This window comes from Peromyscus leucopus, chromosome 12 (genome assembly GCF_004664715.2).
Source record: "Peromyscus leucopus breed LL Stock chromosome 12, UCI_PerLeu_2.1, whole genome shotgun sequence".
NCBI classification, from domain to species: Eukaryota; Metazoa; Chordata; class Mammalia; order Rodentia; family Cricetidae; genus Peromyscus; species Peromyscus leucopus.
Genome location: NC_051073.1, coordinates 61,615,952 through 61,632,876, shown reverse-complemented (window position 1 = coordinate 61,632,876; position 16,925 = coordinate 61,615,952). Strand labels below are relative to the sequence as shown.

The 16,925-nt window shown below is 47.5% G+C and overlaps 1 protein-coding gene across 22 annotated transcripts in view; it reads right to left on the bottom strand.

Moving 5' to 3' along the window:
• Kalrn (kalirin RhoGEF kinase) overlaps nucleotides 1–16,925 on the bottom strand; it is a 607,498-nt gene that overhangs the window by 189,553 nt on the left and 401,020 nt on the right. For all 22 annotated transcript variants that reach the window (XM_028886329.2, XM_028886335.2, XM_037209787.1 and 19 more), the window contains exons 29-33: nucleotides 14,388–14,499; nucleotides 12,237–12,427; nucleotides 11,708–11,809; nucleotides 10,306–10,448; nucleotides 7,033–7,135 (exon numbers count right to left, since the gene is read on the bottom strand). In XM_028886329.2, coding sequence (XP_028742162.1) covers nucleotides 7,033–7,135; nucleotides 10,306–10,448; nucleotides 11,708–11,809; nucleotides 12,237–12,427; nucleotides 14,388–14,499 — 651 coding nt within the window. The remainder of the gene's footprint in view (nucleotides 1–7,032; nucleotides 7,136–10,305; nucleotides 10,449–11,707; nucleotides 11,810–12,236; nucleotides 12,428–14,387; nucleotides 14,500–16,925) is intronic.

Genomic DNA, 16,925 nt, shown 5'->3' with positions numbered 1-16,925 from the left:
AGGGGAAAAAAAAATTTAAACGATGGAATGCTAGGGAGACTTATTAATTAAAATAATGTCAGGAGGAGAGGTTTTTGCCGAATTGTCCCAGGCAGTGAAGTACATTTCCTGTCATCTGGTGGACTTTGTAGGGACTGGAACCATTCACCTGGGCAAGGAACTTTTTACATAGCGAGCCTGTGACAAACGTCACTGAGAGGAGGGAGCTGCACTTTCAGGAGGTGACAGAGCACCCAGAGATGGGGCTTCAGGTGTCCTGAAGGTCCTGGACCCCTCTGCCATCTCCCTTCCTCCAGCTGCCCAAGTGCCACAGAAAAGAGCAACCCCCTCCCCCCCATAAAAAAAAAAAAAACCTGCCTGGGAAAAATATGAGTTCCAAGTCTAGCCCTGGACTTTACTATAAGACTACATTAAATAACACAAAATAAACAAATAAAAACCCTAAACCACATTTGGGGCTTGAAATCATAAAGTGGAAGTGGTATTATCTTATAAGAAAGGACTATGATATCGAGGAAAATCAGAATCCTTTTAGTTGAGGTTTATACTGTGATTATAATCTAATGTGCTGAAGCCTGGGGGTGCTGGCGCCTGAGAATCAAGACTACATTGCTTTCATGGGTCAAACTCCAATACATCCACCCCCAGCCTTGGCAGGCAGAGGTACAATTGCATACTCTTTCCACGTATCTCTTTTGAGGGTTGGAAGTGTTTTGTTATAGAATGCAAGACAGCATCACCCGCTCTATCTAGGGATATTGTATGAGTCTTCAGGCCCACTGACTCCAAAGACTGAGTAATGGAAGAGCTGTAGGGTTGCTTGGGACCCTAAAAGTCCTTATGGGTTAGTGAACAGCAGGTGGTGCACATAGCTGACCAGGATACCTATCATGGCCACATGTCTCAAACCCAACTTGGTTAGTCCTCTTGATAGCTCTGAAGAATTCTCAAGTAAAACACATTATGTGGGATTAGTCTCACACTGCTCAGTCTTCATCCTGGCTTTCTCTTTAGAGGTAATAGCCTGTAGTCTCTTCAAACTTTAGGGAGCATGCAGCTTATTTTCCTGCCTTGAGTATCTGGAATGGAGACCTTCCCTGGCCCCTGGTGTCCCTGAGTCCCACACACATTTCAGACATAAACTCATCTGGTCCTTCAGAACCTTGGAAAGACAGTCACTGTTCTCTTTGACACAGAGTTGTGACATGATGTGACCACCCTAGGTCATAAGCAAGTCAGTGTGGCGTCCAGGCCTGATCTTAGGGCCCATGCCCCTGCTACCAAATCACATGCTTCCTATAGCAGATGCTACAGAACTCTACCTAGATCTCCTTTCTTGCCCACACAACCACAGCTCTTGTATCTACTGGCTGCTCAAAGCTCACATCTGACGCAAAAGACCTAAGGCCCTTGCTTCAGGCAGTGCACAGTTGGTGATTCCTGCCTGGAGCTTCAGGAGGGATCAGACTGAGCCGAATACCATCCGAACCACATGTATATCTGCCTTGTATACCTTCAATAGATAACATGCATGGGAGTCTCAGTTAAGACCCCACATGTGAGGTGTTGGCCTTAGGATGTATTCTTTGAGAAGGCCTTTCTCCATCTGCATCCTGTAAGACTACTGTTTTTCCATTCATCAACTATTTAAATGAAGCAATTGCCCCTTCCCCTAAGTGATATGTCCCTTATCCATGCAGAATAAGTTTTACGTCTAATGAAAAAAAAAAAAAAAAAAAAAACAAGATGTTTATCGGTGATGCTCTCATCAGGACATGGAGATGCTATTCTCTCTCTGGATGTTCTCCTTTCCTACACTCAAGAATGAAAACTGGAGAAAGCCTCACCCATTGCTGTACTCCCAGCATCGAGGACAGCACCTGGCACAGACTAGGCAGGCTTCATAACTGTGCATGAATGAAGACAGTGGGAATATGTCAGTGTTGGGGCTAGGCCCCATGTATGCCGACACAGGGGCTAGGTCTCCACTAATGCATGAATGCAGGGGTTGCATCCCTCCCAAGACATCAACCCAAGGGCTATGTCCTTGCCAAGATACCAATGTAGGGAAAACATCTTCCTCAACTCAGGAACTAGGTTCTTATACAGATATCAACTTAAAACCACGGTTCTCTCTCTGACTCTCACCTTGTTCCTTATGTCCTATATGTGTTCCCAATGTGTGACTTGTAATGAACTCCATGGGAGTCTATCCTCAAAAGGAAAAGGCCTCTGTGATTAGGTTGCTTTGTCATAGGTATCGTGTTATGGCTACCATCAAAGTAATGGGACATTTTGGGAATCTTTTGATTTTTTTCCTTAGTTAGGCCCTTGCTACAGCCTTCCTTCTCAATCATTAAAATAAACCTGGTCATAACCCACCACGTTGAATTGATAATGTGGAATTAACACCTTTGAGTCAGCTCCCCATACCTCCTATCTTTTCCATGGATCTCCCCATTGCCTGTATCATACCAGCATCCTTGGTCTACCCTGTATCTTGACTCACACCAGCTCATTACTTAATTTCCATATTCAAATCCCACACCAATCGTGAGATGTTTTAGAAGTGTTCTTTTCCTTATTATTCTTATAGAGAACAGCACCCACAGTTCAATTTCATTCCAATTTCCCTCTCTTCAGCTAGTGAGGACATGTCCAGAGGCTAAGAGTGCTTTTTGCATAGAGAGTATCTCCCTTAGGATGGGTCTGTGATGTTTAATTCAATAATTGTTTATTGGCTACATCCACCATGCCTGCCCCCAATGCATGCACCAGCTCATCATAGTGCAGATGTCTGTGTTTCTACCATCAGCTAGAAATCATCTGGCAAGCATCCATCACATTAAAGAAGACAGACGCTTCCTTGCTGACACCTCATCACTGCCTTCCTTCACTAGAACTCTGTGGATCTAGATAATCGATGCATGGTAGCAAAGCCCCAGAACTCAAGGTGAAGGCTCAAGGGTAGGATGTCCTGCTCAGAGAAGCACTGGTATATTCCTAGACAGAACAGGTCTGGCCCACTGTGGAATGAAATAAGCACCTCCATTTGCCCTGAAGAAATAACACTTTTGTGTAACGTAGGCCTGTGGAAAACCTAATTATGCAGATCCATTTGAGGATCAAACAAAAGCAAGTCTGGGAGAGTTATTAGTGGGATTTATCTACTGAGGCGCTCAGCTCGGCTTTGCAAGGGTTTAGTGCAGAATTATGAATAATGAACCGTGTTCTCACTAAGGGGGAGACTTACAGCTTAAGCCAACTGTCCCAGCTCCTCTGGCACATGGAAAAGAGGCAGAATTTCCATCTCTTAAGACCTTAAAGAGGAGCTAGATGAGGGGTTTCCATGTGGCGGGTGAAGAAGGAGGCTCAATACGGGCCTTTCTTCAATCTTACCAAAAAGCAAGAACAAGGAGGAAGGAACCGAAGGTTTTTCTGGGAGATATAGCTAACATATTAGCTTTATATTCAGAACATGCTAGAACAAAGGGTTAGGCTTAGACCAGAGACTTGAGTGGACACAAAGTTGTCCTATGCTCAGGTTACTAAGTCACCTGCCTAGACTAAGTCTGCCCATGAACAAGCCATGGAGATGTTATGAGTAACACTGGCCCCTCTTCTAGACACCATGACCACCTTAGGGGAAATTCTGAATGCAGCAACCTTCGGGCAAGTGTTCACAGTCAGATCCCATGTGCGGGCTGCCTACCCTCCTAAATACCCTGTTTTATATAGATTTTACACACTGAAGGAAGTCCAGAGGAAGGCAGCCAGGAAATGGAATAATCTGGGAACATATTAATATGATCAACAGTTGGAGAAACAGAAAACTTCTAATATAACCTTCAAAGACTAGAAAAATGATGAGTGTCTCTAAATACCTACAACCCAAGGATCTACCATTGTTCAAAAGTAGAAAACTTTGATCATTCAATGTCAGACAGAAGGAGATCATAATCCACTAATAATAAACCAACCCATGAGTCAACAACATGTATGCCTGAAGAGTCTAGAGGTTACTAACACGGAAAGGGCCGCTCTGTTTACAGACAGGTAAACTGAAGAAGCCACCTCACTTTAGGACCAACAGAGGTAAGAAGTTGCTGACAGTTGCTGATAATCATGAAGCCAGAGGCTGGAACTCTGCTCAAGAACTCATGAAGTTCCTTCCAGTATGCTGAAGTATCATGTTCATACCATACTACTGAAAGGTAGCTTGTATCAAATGTCAGATAGCCACCAAGTAGACATATACCACTTGTTCTTCCCAATGACTTTGTGAGTTAGAATCATTCCCTAGTTACTAGATGGGGACACTGAGAAAACTAAGGTGTGATAACCTGGGCAAGGGGACAGAGTGATATTGAAGATGGGATTTGTCCAGCCATGTTCAAACACTTTTCGTCACCCTACAGCATACAAGCATGACAGGCCAGGGGGTGGGCGGTGCCTCTGCCCTAAGTGGGCTCCCCAGGGCCCTACAGCCAGCCAGTAGTGTCAACGCAGGTCATTCCTTTGCATCTGAGGAAGAAGAAAGTCTACTGCTGGGACAGTTGATTTCTGTGAGGTGTCTCTACCCTGACCTCTCCCTAAAGCCATCGCCATTTATCCTTCTGTTGACGATGATCAGTTTACCTGAGTCTGCCCAGATCTTTTATCTGGTTACCTGGAAACCAGGCTCCTCTGGTCTCCTAGGAGAGGTGGAAGGAATTGGACCTATGAATTTAAGATATCAGTGAAGGATTTCACTGCTGGAGGGAGAAGCAGGTCCCAGGGTCACATGGCTGCCTTGTCCTCACCGCTGGGTTGGGAGCAGGGTGAGAACATTTGAAAGGAGAGCGCATAGTCATCAGCAGGCTATTACTCTTTTTCTTTGAAAACAAGTGGTTTTCCTAGGCTTCATATATGGAACAGAATCACCTCACCTTTTGCCTGTCTCCTAGGGCCAGAGAAGGTGGCTGGGGGCTGATGTTCCCAAGAGGGCAAGTAGTCCAGCTTACCAAGCTTTCTGCTCAAACCTCCCATGGTTATTTAATATCTTAAAAATATATACTTTTTTTTGTTTACTTGGATGCTTTTGGAAAACTGTTTTTAGTGGCCTCTTACTCCTCAATTCCCTGAGACCTAACAGTATGTACCTATATTCATCATTGATTTCACAAATAACTCCTGAGCCTTGACATACGCTGCATGCCAGGGTATAGCAGTGGAACAGACAGACACAGCCCACGTCCTCATGGGGGGACCAATGGCCTGGCTATCAAGACAACAGGAAAACAAGAACTTGCACGGACGGGATTCACACTCGACAGACAGTGCACGTCTCTCCACAGCAACCAGCACATAGTGTGGCACATGGCAGGTGCTTTGACAGGAATATGTGTCTGGTCTGTGTGTGGCATGTGTAGAAAGAACACCCTGCTGGATTCCCTCAGCACCGAGAGTGCAATGCTCCGGCTTCTAGAGTGCGAGGAAAGCGTGACTGATTGGGTCTGAGCCCTAATTCCTGCTTTAACACTGACCACTAAAATGTCCTTTGGTGAGTCACTCGGAGGACCCTCCATCTTACTTAGAGAAAAGTATAAGTACTAGCATCCCTCATTCGTAATAAAAGGCCTGCTGTGAAGGGCGTAGTCTAGCCTCATCTACCTTGCCAGCAAGAAACCAAATAGACAAATGACCCCCCCGCACAGGGGTTTCTGTCTGTGTCAGGATCCTGGGAGATGGGTTAGTGCTGCGAGGGGTGAGTCCTCCAACAACAAAGCTAGAAGTCTATGTCTGAACATAGGCAATATCACACTTGACTTAGCAACCAGGGACTGCTTAAAAAAGAACACTTTTATTCATAGGACACTCTAGTTATATGGCTAGATAACAGGCCAGAGGAGCAGGGAAACACAGAAAGAGTTTCCTTTGTGTCTTTATAAGTAGAAAAACCTCAAGTGTTCCATTTACTCTGCTAGTGGAATGGCTTTAAAACATGACGGCAGCAGCCGGATGGAATTAACCTTGAATGTCCTTGAGCACTAGTCTAATAAAGTGGGCTTAGGGTGAGCTGGTGCCATTATCCCAGCAGGTTTAGGGCACAGTCCCCACACTTAGATCTCAGTGGCTGTTTTTTTTTTTTTTTTTCCCAGTAAGGAAAAAAACTAATAAATACGGAAAAATACTCATATAATGGAAATGTGAACATAGACTATTGCTTGAGGCTGAAGGGCAGACTGAAGGACCAGGTCTGGAGGAACCGGGACCAAGTAGCGTTTGGAAAAGTCTGACTTCATCAGAAACGTTACGGATATGCAGCAGTAGATTACCTCATACTCTGGACTGTGGGTGAGTGGCTATGAGTGGACTGGGCGCCCTCTTCTCTCTGCTGCAGAGTCCAGCAATTTCTTTCTACGGGCAGCTTAAGCAAATACATGGGGGCAGTCTCTTTCCTGCATTCTCCTCAGAGCTCCTCAGGGTGCTTGCTTGCCCCAAGGTGTGTGAGCAGGCTTTCTTTGATGACGACTTTGTCCTTCGTATACCACTTGCTGGCCCCTCTGCCCCTCATCTCTCAGGAGCTGAGCCCCCAAGTACATGGTCAGGAAAGGGTATCATTGGCCCACTGGAGTTCTTTTGGGTCAAAGGCTCCTACTGAGTCGTGTCCATGTGGCTATTTCCCAAACCACTGGTCTAATTTTGAAATATGCCCCCCGCCAAACCAGTGTCAACATGAGCCAGTCCCAGCTACGGGTGTCTTAGGACACGAGGTCAGCCTCTCTGAGGCACGGTCTCCCGAGGCAGAGCAGTCCAGCAGCCCAGTGGGGGTGTTTCAGAGGGATCAGACACCTCGCCTCTCACTGTTTACCTTTTCACACTGCGTGACTCTCCCAATCCAGCCCTGCCTTTCCGCCTTTGGTGGCATGATACAGCTGGCTCCAGCTGTGTGGCTCCAGAGTGGAGGGAATTTTGAGCACCCTCCTCCAGGGCTGGCTAGACCAACCCCAGGTTTGGGTAGGGGGAAGGAAGGTTGGGACTCCGTCTTACCTTGTCACTGTCCACCGTGTTCTGAGAGGTCCTGGAGGCGATGGATATGGTGTCCGGCTGGCTGCTCCCATCCCCCTGGCTGTCGCCATCCTCTACTCCATCCCTGCAGGAAGAAGAGAGAAAAGAAACAGGGGTGGGGGTGGGGGGAGCCACTGTGGGTTTAGAGCACACGAGGCTTTCCAAGCTGGGCTGGCAGAGTGGCGCCTGCACATTCCTTAGCGGGGATTATCTAACGTTATCCTGTTAGTGGGTGCAGCCGATGTGATTTCAGGGAAAGCTCGTTCATTTAAGCACTCAATCACTGCTCGACTGAGCACAGCGCCATGCACGCCCCATTTCCCTTCCAGCCCATACTGCAGATGGGGCACGAAAAACAACAAAAACTAGGACTGAGTCTAATGCAGGCAGGAGGAAGATTCTTCTTAGAACCTGGGCTGCTAGCCAGCTACCAGGCTCCTTTTCAGTAGCCACAGAGTTCAAGGTTCTGCATGTTACAACTAGGATGGAGGTTGGCTTGCTGCTGGTGTAGAGAAAAAAAACAAAAGTGGATAAGATACTCCTTTTTTTTTCCTTTTTCCTTTTTCTAAGATGCTGCCTTGCTATGCTGTTGACACCAGCCTCGAGTTCCCAGATCTAAGCAAGCCTCCTGCCTCAGCCTCCCAAGCAGAGACTATAGGCATGTGTCACGAAACTTAAGATGGATTTTTCACTCCTTTACTTGTATTTCTTCCGCTGGAGAAAATGGGTTGGGGCATTTCCTCAAGAGAAGATTATCTTTGGCAAAGTCCAGATGGATGCCTAGTGGAGCGGGCCTTCACTTGTCTCCTTTTTGGTGGGTTTTACTGATTTCATAGTTATTTGTGATGAGTTCTCATCAACACAGAAGCCAAAGGCTCTTTCTCCAAGGCTGGGAACAGCATTGTCCAGAGCAGCATTTGAACCACCTCTGCTCTCTGGCGCTGTTATGGCCCTTGAAGCCCTTCCTGGGTCCTAGCACTGCGCAGCTTTGACACCACAGTGTTCTTTTAGCACTCTGCCTTAGGACTGTGTCCTGACTCTGTGCTGAACCCAGAGTCAAGTCGCAGAGGGAATGGTTGCCCAGGAATTGCTGACTAGTCTGTGTTAGGGAAAGCTTGGGAGATGTGGGCTGAGGGTAAAGGAATTAGCAGAGGAAACCACAACTATTCCCATGGACACTTTCACAAACATCACCCCCACTCCATGCTGCTTGCAGAGGGGTAAAAGCTTTGAGAGATGAGGGAAACTGGATGCTGGAGAACCCTATCCCATGGGCAGAGTGCCATATATAATGACTGCATCTCACAGAGTCTGAACAACTATGATCTGGTATACCTGTGACTGTATATGAACAACTACGATCTGGTATACCTGTGAGTGCACATGGATGTGTGTGTGCATGAGGTTGCCCATGTGTGTGCATATGTGTGCATATGCCATCTTCCTGAGAAAAAGCAGTTTCTCCCATGCAGAACATTTCTAAGTTGATTGCTTTCTTACCACCACTTGTGGGCTTGGAAAATGCCAACTTATTTTAATAACATAAGCCACACATTCGTAGGAAGGCAAAATCTGCTGTGAAAAGAAATTATGTGACGCATTTCAAAACCCAAAATAAAAAGCTTTCATATCATCTGTTGTTTTGGACAGTCTGGGCCACCTCTCCCCTCCCCGATTTGGAGATGGTTGGGATCTGCCTGTACTTTCTGCTTCCTGCTGTTTGGGCCTATTATGGACCCTTCTGGTCCATTCCAGATGAAGCCAGTTCTTGGGGGCTGAAAGGGCCGATCCAGGAGTGTGGGTGGCATCCCTCAAGTCAACGTACTCCTGTATAAACTCTGCTGCTTTATCCGGGAAGCCAAGCTAACGGAAATACAGACTGCCTGGCCGTTCTCTGCAGAGTCTGTGAGGTTTCTCTCCATTCCATGAAGGATAAGAGAAGATGGAGAGAGAGAGAGAAGGCGGGGGACATTTCTAAGACATGCCCTTCATGTGTTCTAGAAACTCTCCAACTCTATTGCAGATGTCGGAGCAACCCTCATCAGCATCAACCAAGTTTCCTTCTTACAAGGTCCCGGACAATCCATTCTTTATATCTTCCTTCCTATATTCCTTGTTGAAGCAGGACCTCCCTGAAGCAGGGTCTATCTCCAGGGCTAAAACAAGCCTGGAGTCTAGACATAAGCACATAAAATTAAGACGGGCTCTCTTTCAATAGAGTCCCATTGGTCCCTGCAGCACTGGGGAAGTGATCGGATCCTGGCCATCACTTTGGAGGTGTCTCTGTTTCAGTCAGACTCTTCTTTGGGTCACCGCCTCTCTCGGCGCTAGCATTCCAATGCCATGACTCTGTAATGGGTCACCATCTTGCCGATCCTGGTTGATACCAAATGGTCAACTAAGTCCTCTGACTTGTGCCATTTGTGAGCTGGGCAGGAGTGGGAAGCATGCTACCACGGTGACCACTATTCTCAGGACCTCACTATGATATATATATATATATATATATATATATATAATATATATATATATATATATATATATTTTTTCCCCTCAAGATATATAGGAAATTTTTGTATGCTTTTCTCTAAATGTCCTTCAGCAAAGTCATTGGAAGTGATCAGGCCACATGGCGACTTGAGGAGGAGACACCTCAGAAGCCATTCACTGGCTCAGAGGAAGCCAGGGCCCAGAGACATTCAAGAAATAGGTCCTCTGCCGCCTGAAGTCATTGACCCTTTAGGATGAATGACACAAACTCCTTAGGAGCTGCAGCAATATCCTCAATGCGGCAGCTCATTCCAGTGCTATATAAACTCCTCTACCACCCAACCAATGTGGAGGTCTTCCCAGTCAAGGAACTGTTCTTCCTGAAGCCTTCCTCATCTCCACGGAGAGCTATCCCTGTTCCCTGTTTGACAGTGTTGACTCTCCCCAGAGGCTACTGCTCTTTTGTAACCACTCCATGTCCAAGACATGGTTGTTGGACGGCTCTTGGGGGCGGGGAATAACTCAACTTATACTTCCTCCCACATCCTGGTAGCACATTTAAACAAAGAGTGTTCAGAGAACCCCAGCTGCATTGATGGGCAGTCACTGGTGAAAAGCTTAGAGATGACAGAATTCACCATAGGCAGAACTTGTGGGTCTTCCTAGATGGAGGAGAGCACACTTGCCTCAAGGGACAAAGGGTCACCCTGCCCCCCTTCCCTTGGGTACATGAGGCAACAGTGCTTGGGGAGAGGGGCTGGTTACCTCTTACTATTGTTCCTCAGTTTGGCTGGTGTTTTGGGGAGCTGGATTGGCTCCTTTAGAGCTCCTTTAAGATGAATGATCCTTTCCTGAATCACTTCTCGAATGTTCTTGATCCACTCCTGCTTGGTTTCGATGTTGGAAGCCTAGAGTGCCACAGGAAGAAATATTGAGAACCTCAGCTCTCGTTGCCTATAAAACCATGTTCAGCTCTCCCCTGACAGGTTCCGCTGTTATTCCAATGACACCAAATCTTTGGGGGGAGTTGATTTAGCCTTTTATCCTTGGAATCTTTAATCTCAGAGATGGCCAACTTCAAGACTCAATGTAGACTTTATGGGGGGCTTATAAAAATATTTCACAATTCTGTAAGCACTGACTAATCTGCTATTAGCACTGACTAATCCGCTGTTGGCCCTGGAGCTGGGGCAGTCTACTGCACTCTGTTGGGTCCGGGTTACCACTTAAATTGTGGTTCCTAGGGGGCTCTGGAGGCACTCGGGATTGTGCCATCTGAAAGCAGGGCTATTCACCAGCAGAGTAATGGGTATATGCCAGGATGTTTAACAGCTGTCACACCCACACAGCCTGCACAGGCTGACAGTCAGTACTGGAGCTCCAGGCTGCTAAATGTGCTTATCAGAAGCGGCGCTCTCAGGCCAATGATACCCCCACCGACTTCCTCGATTCCCTTTCAGGTAATTCTTCTTCATACCAGGTAGCGGCTATCCTGCAAATTAAGGGCAGACACTTGGGAAGCTTTCGCCTGAGCCGGGCCAACTGTCCCTTGGTGATGAACACTTCCTTGACTAGCAAGTGACCAGTGGGAGCTCTATTTGCCGTGTCCCTACCTAGTCAGGCTAGTGCCATCAGGAACGGGGACTCAACACCAAGCTGAACCTGGAGAGCTGACCTGACCTCTGGTCTCCAGACTGCTGTGATTTAGTGCAGCTTCTGGAACACATATTTCCAGGGAGTAAGGAGCACATCTTACACATGCCTCTTTTTTATGGCACTAAGCCGAGCTCCTTGTACATGGAGGACATTTAGGGCAATCTGTTGAGCAAACAAAGGTCGACTCAAGGTGCCTTTGCTAAGAGGCTTGTTACTCTTGCCACTGGAAAGGGACGTATAGGCAGAACCAAGTTGACCCGGCCTTGTTAGGAAGATCAACCGGTCATTCTCGGCCCTTTATGAACTTGAGGAGAACATCTGCCTTTGAGATGCTGGGTCCACCTTCATGGTAGAGTTTGCCTCTCACTACCTGCATGATGCTGTCATTCCCAGGAGGGGCCCGGTGGCTCAGTGGTCTCTAGGCCCTGCTTGTTGGCATTCCATGCCCACTTCCTCTGCCCTAGCCCACTCCCCTGACCCTGGTTTTGTCCTGGAAGAAAGCAGTACTTACTTTGAGAACGGTCTTATTGTCTGAGGATGGGGTGCGCCCGGACCACAAAGCAAATTTGCAGGGGTCGCCTTCCACGTGCTCGGTCACACCCAGCTCTGAGGTCTGTAGACAGGAAATGCCTGTGAGAGGCGGGGAAGGGGAGGGCAGTGGGGGAAACTTAGGGCTGGGGTAGGAAGGGGGAGGCAACAAAGAGGAGGGGGCCGAGGGAGGGGCTTCTGTCAATCAAGCTTCAACAGACTAGATACTTTGCTCCTACACCCAGGATGAAAGGACCAGCAGGCTTCTGTCTGATTAGCAGGTACAGGGAGGGATGGCGAAGAGGGGGAAGCTGAAGGCAAACAGACAGACCTGTGAACGCTAAGATACAAAAGTGGAGGATGCGGGTGGGAGTAGGAGGCATGAGCCTTGGTCCAGGAGAGCTTTGGAGTAGAGAAGCAGGGAAGAGGTGAACCGTCTATGTCCGTATCCCTTCCTGCCATGGGTTCTACGGGAGCGGGGAATCTCATCTGCCCCCACCTGCTCCACCTACCAGTAGCTTGTTCTTGTAAACATATTTCGTGTGTCCTGATGAGTCTTTGATCTCCTTGCTAAACACCAAGGAGATCTCAAAGAGGAACAGGTGCCGCTCCCGCCCCTTCCGGATCAGCGACTTTGGGTCCCACACTTGAAAGGCATCCTGGAGAATCAACTCCCCCTGTACATCCAAGTTCTCATCGAACCCTGAAAAACACCCATGTCCACTGTGGAGTTTCTCCAGCACTACACTCGGGAGGCTGTGTTGTATTCCCCCTAGGAGAAAGGGTTTCCTAGATGGCTACGGGCTTCCATGGAGATCTACCATAGCATATCTGCCTATAGGACTGCCCATTCTCAGCACCATGGCTCCTATACACATATGCAATAGTAGGGTGTTCTGAAAGATCCCATGTGATTCCCCCTCCCCATGGGAGAGGGGCTGAGGGCCCCCCAAACAGGTAGTCCCCAGCCCCAGATCCTCTCTTCCTCCACAGCTCCCACTGCTCCTAGCTCTGAGTGGGGCTTACATTGAACACTGTCTGGTGGAGTACCCTCGACTCTGCTTTATTTGCCATTGCCTCATTTCTTATATTCCATCCTTAGGATTCTTTGATTGCTCCTAAACGGTGTGGTGCACAAGCTCCCAATACTTTCTTATTTACACACCACTTCAAATCTTCCAGAAGGTTCCCAAACTTTAGTGTGCCTGAGAGTCACCTGGAGAGCATGTGAAAACATGGATTCTGAACACCCTCTCCAGCCAAGAGATTTTGGTTCAGTGGGTGTCAGGAGAGTCCATAAATGCACACTTTCAACCAGCTCGATCACACAGGTCCCCAGTCCATACTGGAGTGGCTGGCTGGAGTCTATGGGTGAGGGAAGTTTTGGAAGAATGGGGCACTTATAAAGGGGGGCACCCAGCACTAGGGAGCCAGGTGCACGCAGGAATGAAGGGGACAGGGACAACTGTGCCAACAGGAGCACCTTTAGGTGCTTAGTGCTTCGTCTAGAGAAGAGACATTGGCTCTAGGCCCCAAGACCTAGGGTTTCTTGTGCTAAGGGCAGTCCAGGAGGTAAGGCCACGCCCAGTCTCTTAGATGATGGTAGCGGCAGTGGTGGTACTGTGGGACGAAGCCGGAAGAGAAAGAGCAGCCCACACACTTCCTTAGCATCTGCTTTGTCAGACTGGAACATTAACTTTACTTGGCTATCAAATTTATTTTTCCCCAGACTGGCTTCGATATGTGTCTGTTTTACACCATCCAGACCATGTCACAGGAGCCTTACTTCATACCGCACTTGTTCTGGGTCCCCAAGACACAGCTCTAGCTGACCAAAGTTCTGTCAGGGCTGCCTGGCTGGGATTTCTTGCCTAAGCTCCCAAGAAGGGCAAAGGACTGGTTGCACAAGAATGCGAATATATGTTAAGTGGATGAATATAGTCAGGTGGCCACTTAACCAGTCAATAAGAAAAGGGTCACCGTGGTAAATTTATGCCATGTATTCTTTTCTATTGTAAAGAAGCTGGGCATGACGGTGTACACCGATGGCTTTAGGTGCTCAGATGACTGAGGCAGGATCACTGTTTCAAAGCCAGCCGGGACAGTTTAGTGAGACTATGTCTGAGAAAAAAAAGAGCTGTGGGTATAGTTCAGTAGTGGGGTATTTGTTCATCATGGGCAAGGCTTGGGTTCAAGTTTAGTACTGAAGAAAGGTGTGTGTGTGTGTGTGTGTGTGTGTGTGTGTGTGTGTGTGTAAGGCGATATCACACTAAAGCCACTGATGTATACTATGGGTGACCAGTATTTCCAGTCATTCCGACTGGGAAGGCAATGCAAATACCATGCGTATGAGCAGGTCTGCAGGGCTCTGGCCTGGTGACCGTGAAGATCCCCGCTGCACTGGATTATCTCATGGACAGCAAGGTGTCCTCACATGGTGTGTCCTTACACACCTTCCATGGCACCCGGAGGCAGGTGTTAGCCATGCTGCTTTGTGGTGCTCCTCACACAGGCAGCCAGGGACCTGTTTCACAACTCATTTTTACTCCTCCTCCAGGCTGGTCCCTTGCCTGACTTCGTGCCACTTCCCTCCTACACATAACACAAACTCCCTGGTCTTAGGAATGGAGGCGGCATCCCAGAAGGACTGGGAGATCAGCTACCTTCCAGCATGCTGACATGCATGGCATCATTGGCTTTCTTGGGGACACTGAGCATCACCTCCAGGCCATCCTTGAGTTCCCCTTTCCCTTCTTCACAGCAAGTTAAAAGTTCCTGGGGAAAAAAGTCCAGACATAATTAGGATCTCTTCCCAGCGTCACAATCCTCCCTTTTCTAAGCCATCAAGTGAGTCATACAGCAGCCTCACTCTGTCACACTCCCCTCGGAGAGAGAGCTATGAGGACAGTGAGATGGGGATGATTGTCAAAAACTCAAGGGCCCGATGAATCCTACCTCGTCCAAATGAAGTTAATCCAACCCAATTTCCAAAGGCTAGAAATGTAAAACCAGAGCACCCTGCCACTGTACTGTCTTCCTGGAGAGGGGAGCAGAGGGGAGTGAGGAAACAGGGGGCATGCTGTACTGCCCTCATGGATCTCTGCATGCCAGTGCTGACACTGTGGGTCTCTGCATGCTTACACCATTGGCGTCACTTTTATTTACAGCCGTTACTACCTGAGGACCGACTTCCATGCTGCTGGGAGCAGCTTGAGGCTAGAGACATTACGGGTTTATACCAGCTCGGACTTATAAAAGAGTTTTAGATCACAAGGATCCGGGGTTCCTGACCTGGGCCAGTGACTGAAATTCTGGACTGGGACTGTGATAACCACACAGGAGACTGGGGTGAAGAAGGACATAGCTCCAAGGAAGCCTGAGATGCAGCTCAGAATGCACACCTGGCACTCTGTCCACCACCCCAGCCTCCCCATGTCCTGTTCACATCCTCTCCACGTCCTCTGTCCCTTGCCACCGGGACAGAGCCTGTCACTTCTGGGCATCATGTCCTGTCGCTCTGGCCTCTCCTTTGCAGTCATACTCATCAAAATCCCAGTGAAAGATACACAGTATTTGGTTGGTAAAGGAAAAGATCACCTCATCCAGCTTACTAGTCTTAAGACCACTTGGAATGTCTTTCCCCCCACAAAAAATACTGTTAGCAGCTTTAGGAAGAAAAGATCATGAGATCACACCATGCAAGTATGGTTATGACATATCCTGGCAAATAAGGTAAAGGCACTTGGGGCAGGAGCATACTTTTCTATGGAATGCTCTGAAGCAGGATATATCTGCTAGGACTTCCTGTAGTGAACAAATCTGGAGTCGGAGGCATCATTGGCATAGCTCTCTGGAAAGTGACAGAGAGGCCTGCTAGTCAGCTCTCTGAGTGAAAAGTAAGCACACATCTGTAGGGTAAGACCAGAAGGCTCACGTCACTGGGAGGTCATGGATGCTGACCTGGGCCAGAGCATGTTCTGATGCTGCAAGAAAGGAACGAACCTCGTGGGTGGTTCTGGACTTTTCCCTGCTTCACCACTGTCTCGGGATTATCCGTTCCATTAAACTCATTAGTAAAACTCTCTACTTGGGAAAATACCTGCTTAGCGAGAAGCTGAAACAAAAACCTAGTGCTTGGATTTTCCTGAGTTTTCTTGGAGACATTTCCACATGAACAAAGGAGTTTGGGTGTTTATGGAGAGCACACATTGGGGGAAGTCGGAGCTCTTGGTCCTGACCTTTCCAGTTGACATAATGTCATCATTGTTCTGAAAGGTACACTCCATCATCCCAGAGTTCTCTGATGTCCTCACCCTTTCCTAACCGTGACCCTCCCAACCTTGTTCTCAAAGTCAACAAAAGGATGCCTGAGGTAAAACACAGAAGAGAGATGAGAAACAGGCTTCAGTTTGCAACAGAAAACACCAATTAGTTTAATCCCCCCGAGCAATTTAGAAAGTCTACCAATCTACCAGCGGAGCCAATAAATTCTCCCCGGGCTCTTACAATAGTTCCTGATAAGGAGACGCCTGCACATTTAATTTAGGCTCCGAAAAGGACAGCTACAGCAGATTTACAAGCAGACGATCCAACACTCCAAATGACACGGTCCCTTTTGTGCAATACCTAAGTGACAAGCCCCAGAGGACACTGATAATGAAATATCAATTTATTTGGAATTAAACTGACTTCAAAGAGAAAGTAAATGCCTTGTTATTTATAGCAAAGCTCAACAAAACTATTTTTACTCCTCAGCTTTGCAACCAGCACATTTTTAAAGAGGTCCTAATTACCTTTTTCACAGTCATTTTGCAATAAAATCGCTGCTACCTTATCTGTTTGCCTCTCAATTCCCTGTACAAACACTTTCGTCCCCCAAACACAAAATTCCAGAGTGGAAGTCCGGAGTCCAACTTTCCAGCTCCTGAAGGCTAATTCCAACCTCTAGTCTCCTCCTCGCCTCTGTCATATAACTCATCTTAGGGACCTTCAGCATGACAGGGCTGAAATGGAGACAAGAAGGGCTGTATTTCTTTTAGAACAACATCCTAACTGATTCCAGATGGGCAATGTGGCTGGGAACATCAGTGTTTATTTTCTTTCAAAACTTACAACCCTGCAATTCCTGTAAAGGGTTTGTAATACATCAAAATAAATAAAAAATTAACAACAACAATAATAATGTCAAAAGTCACGAAAAT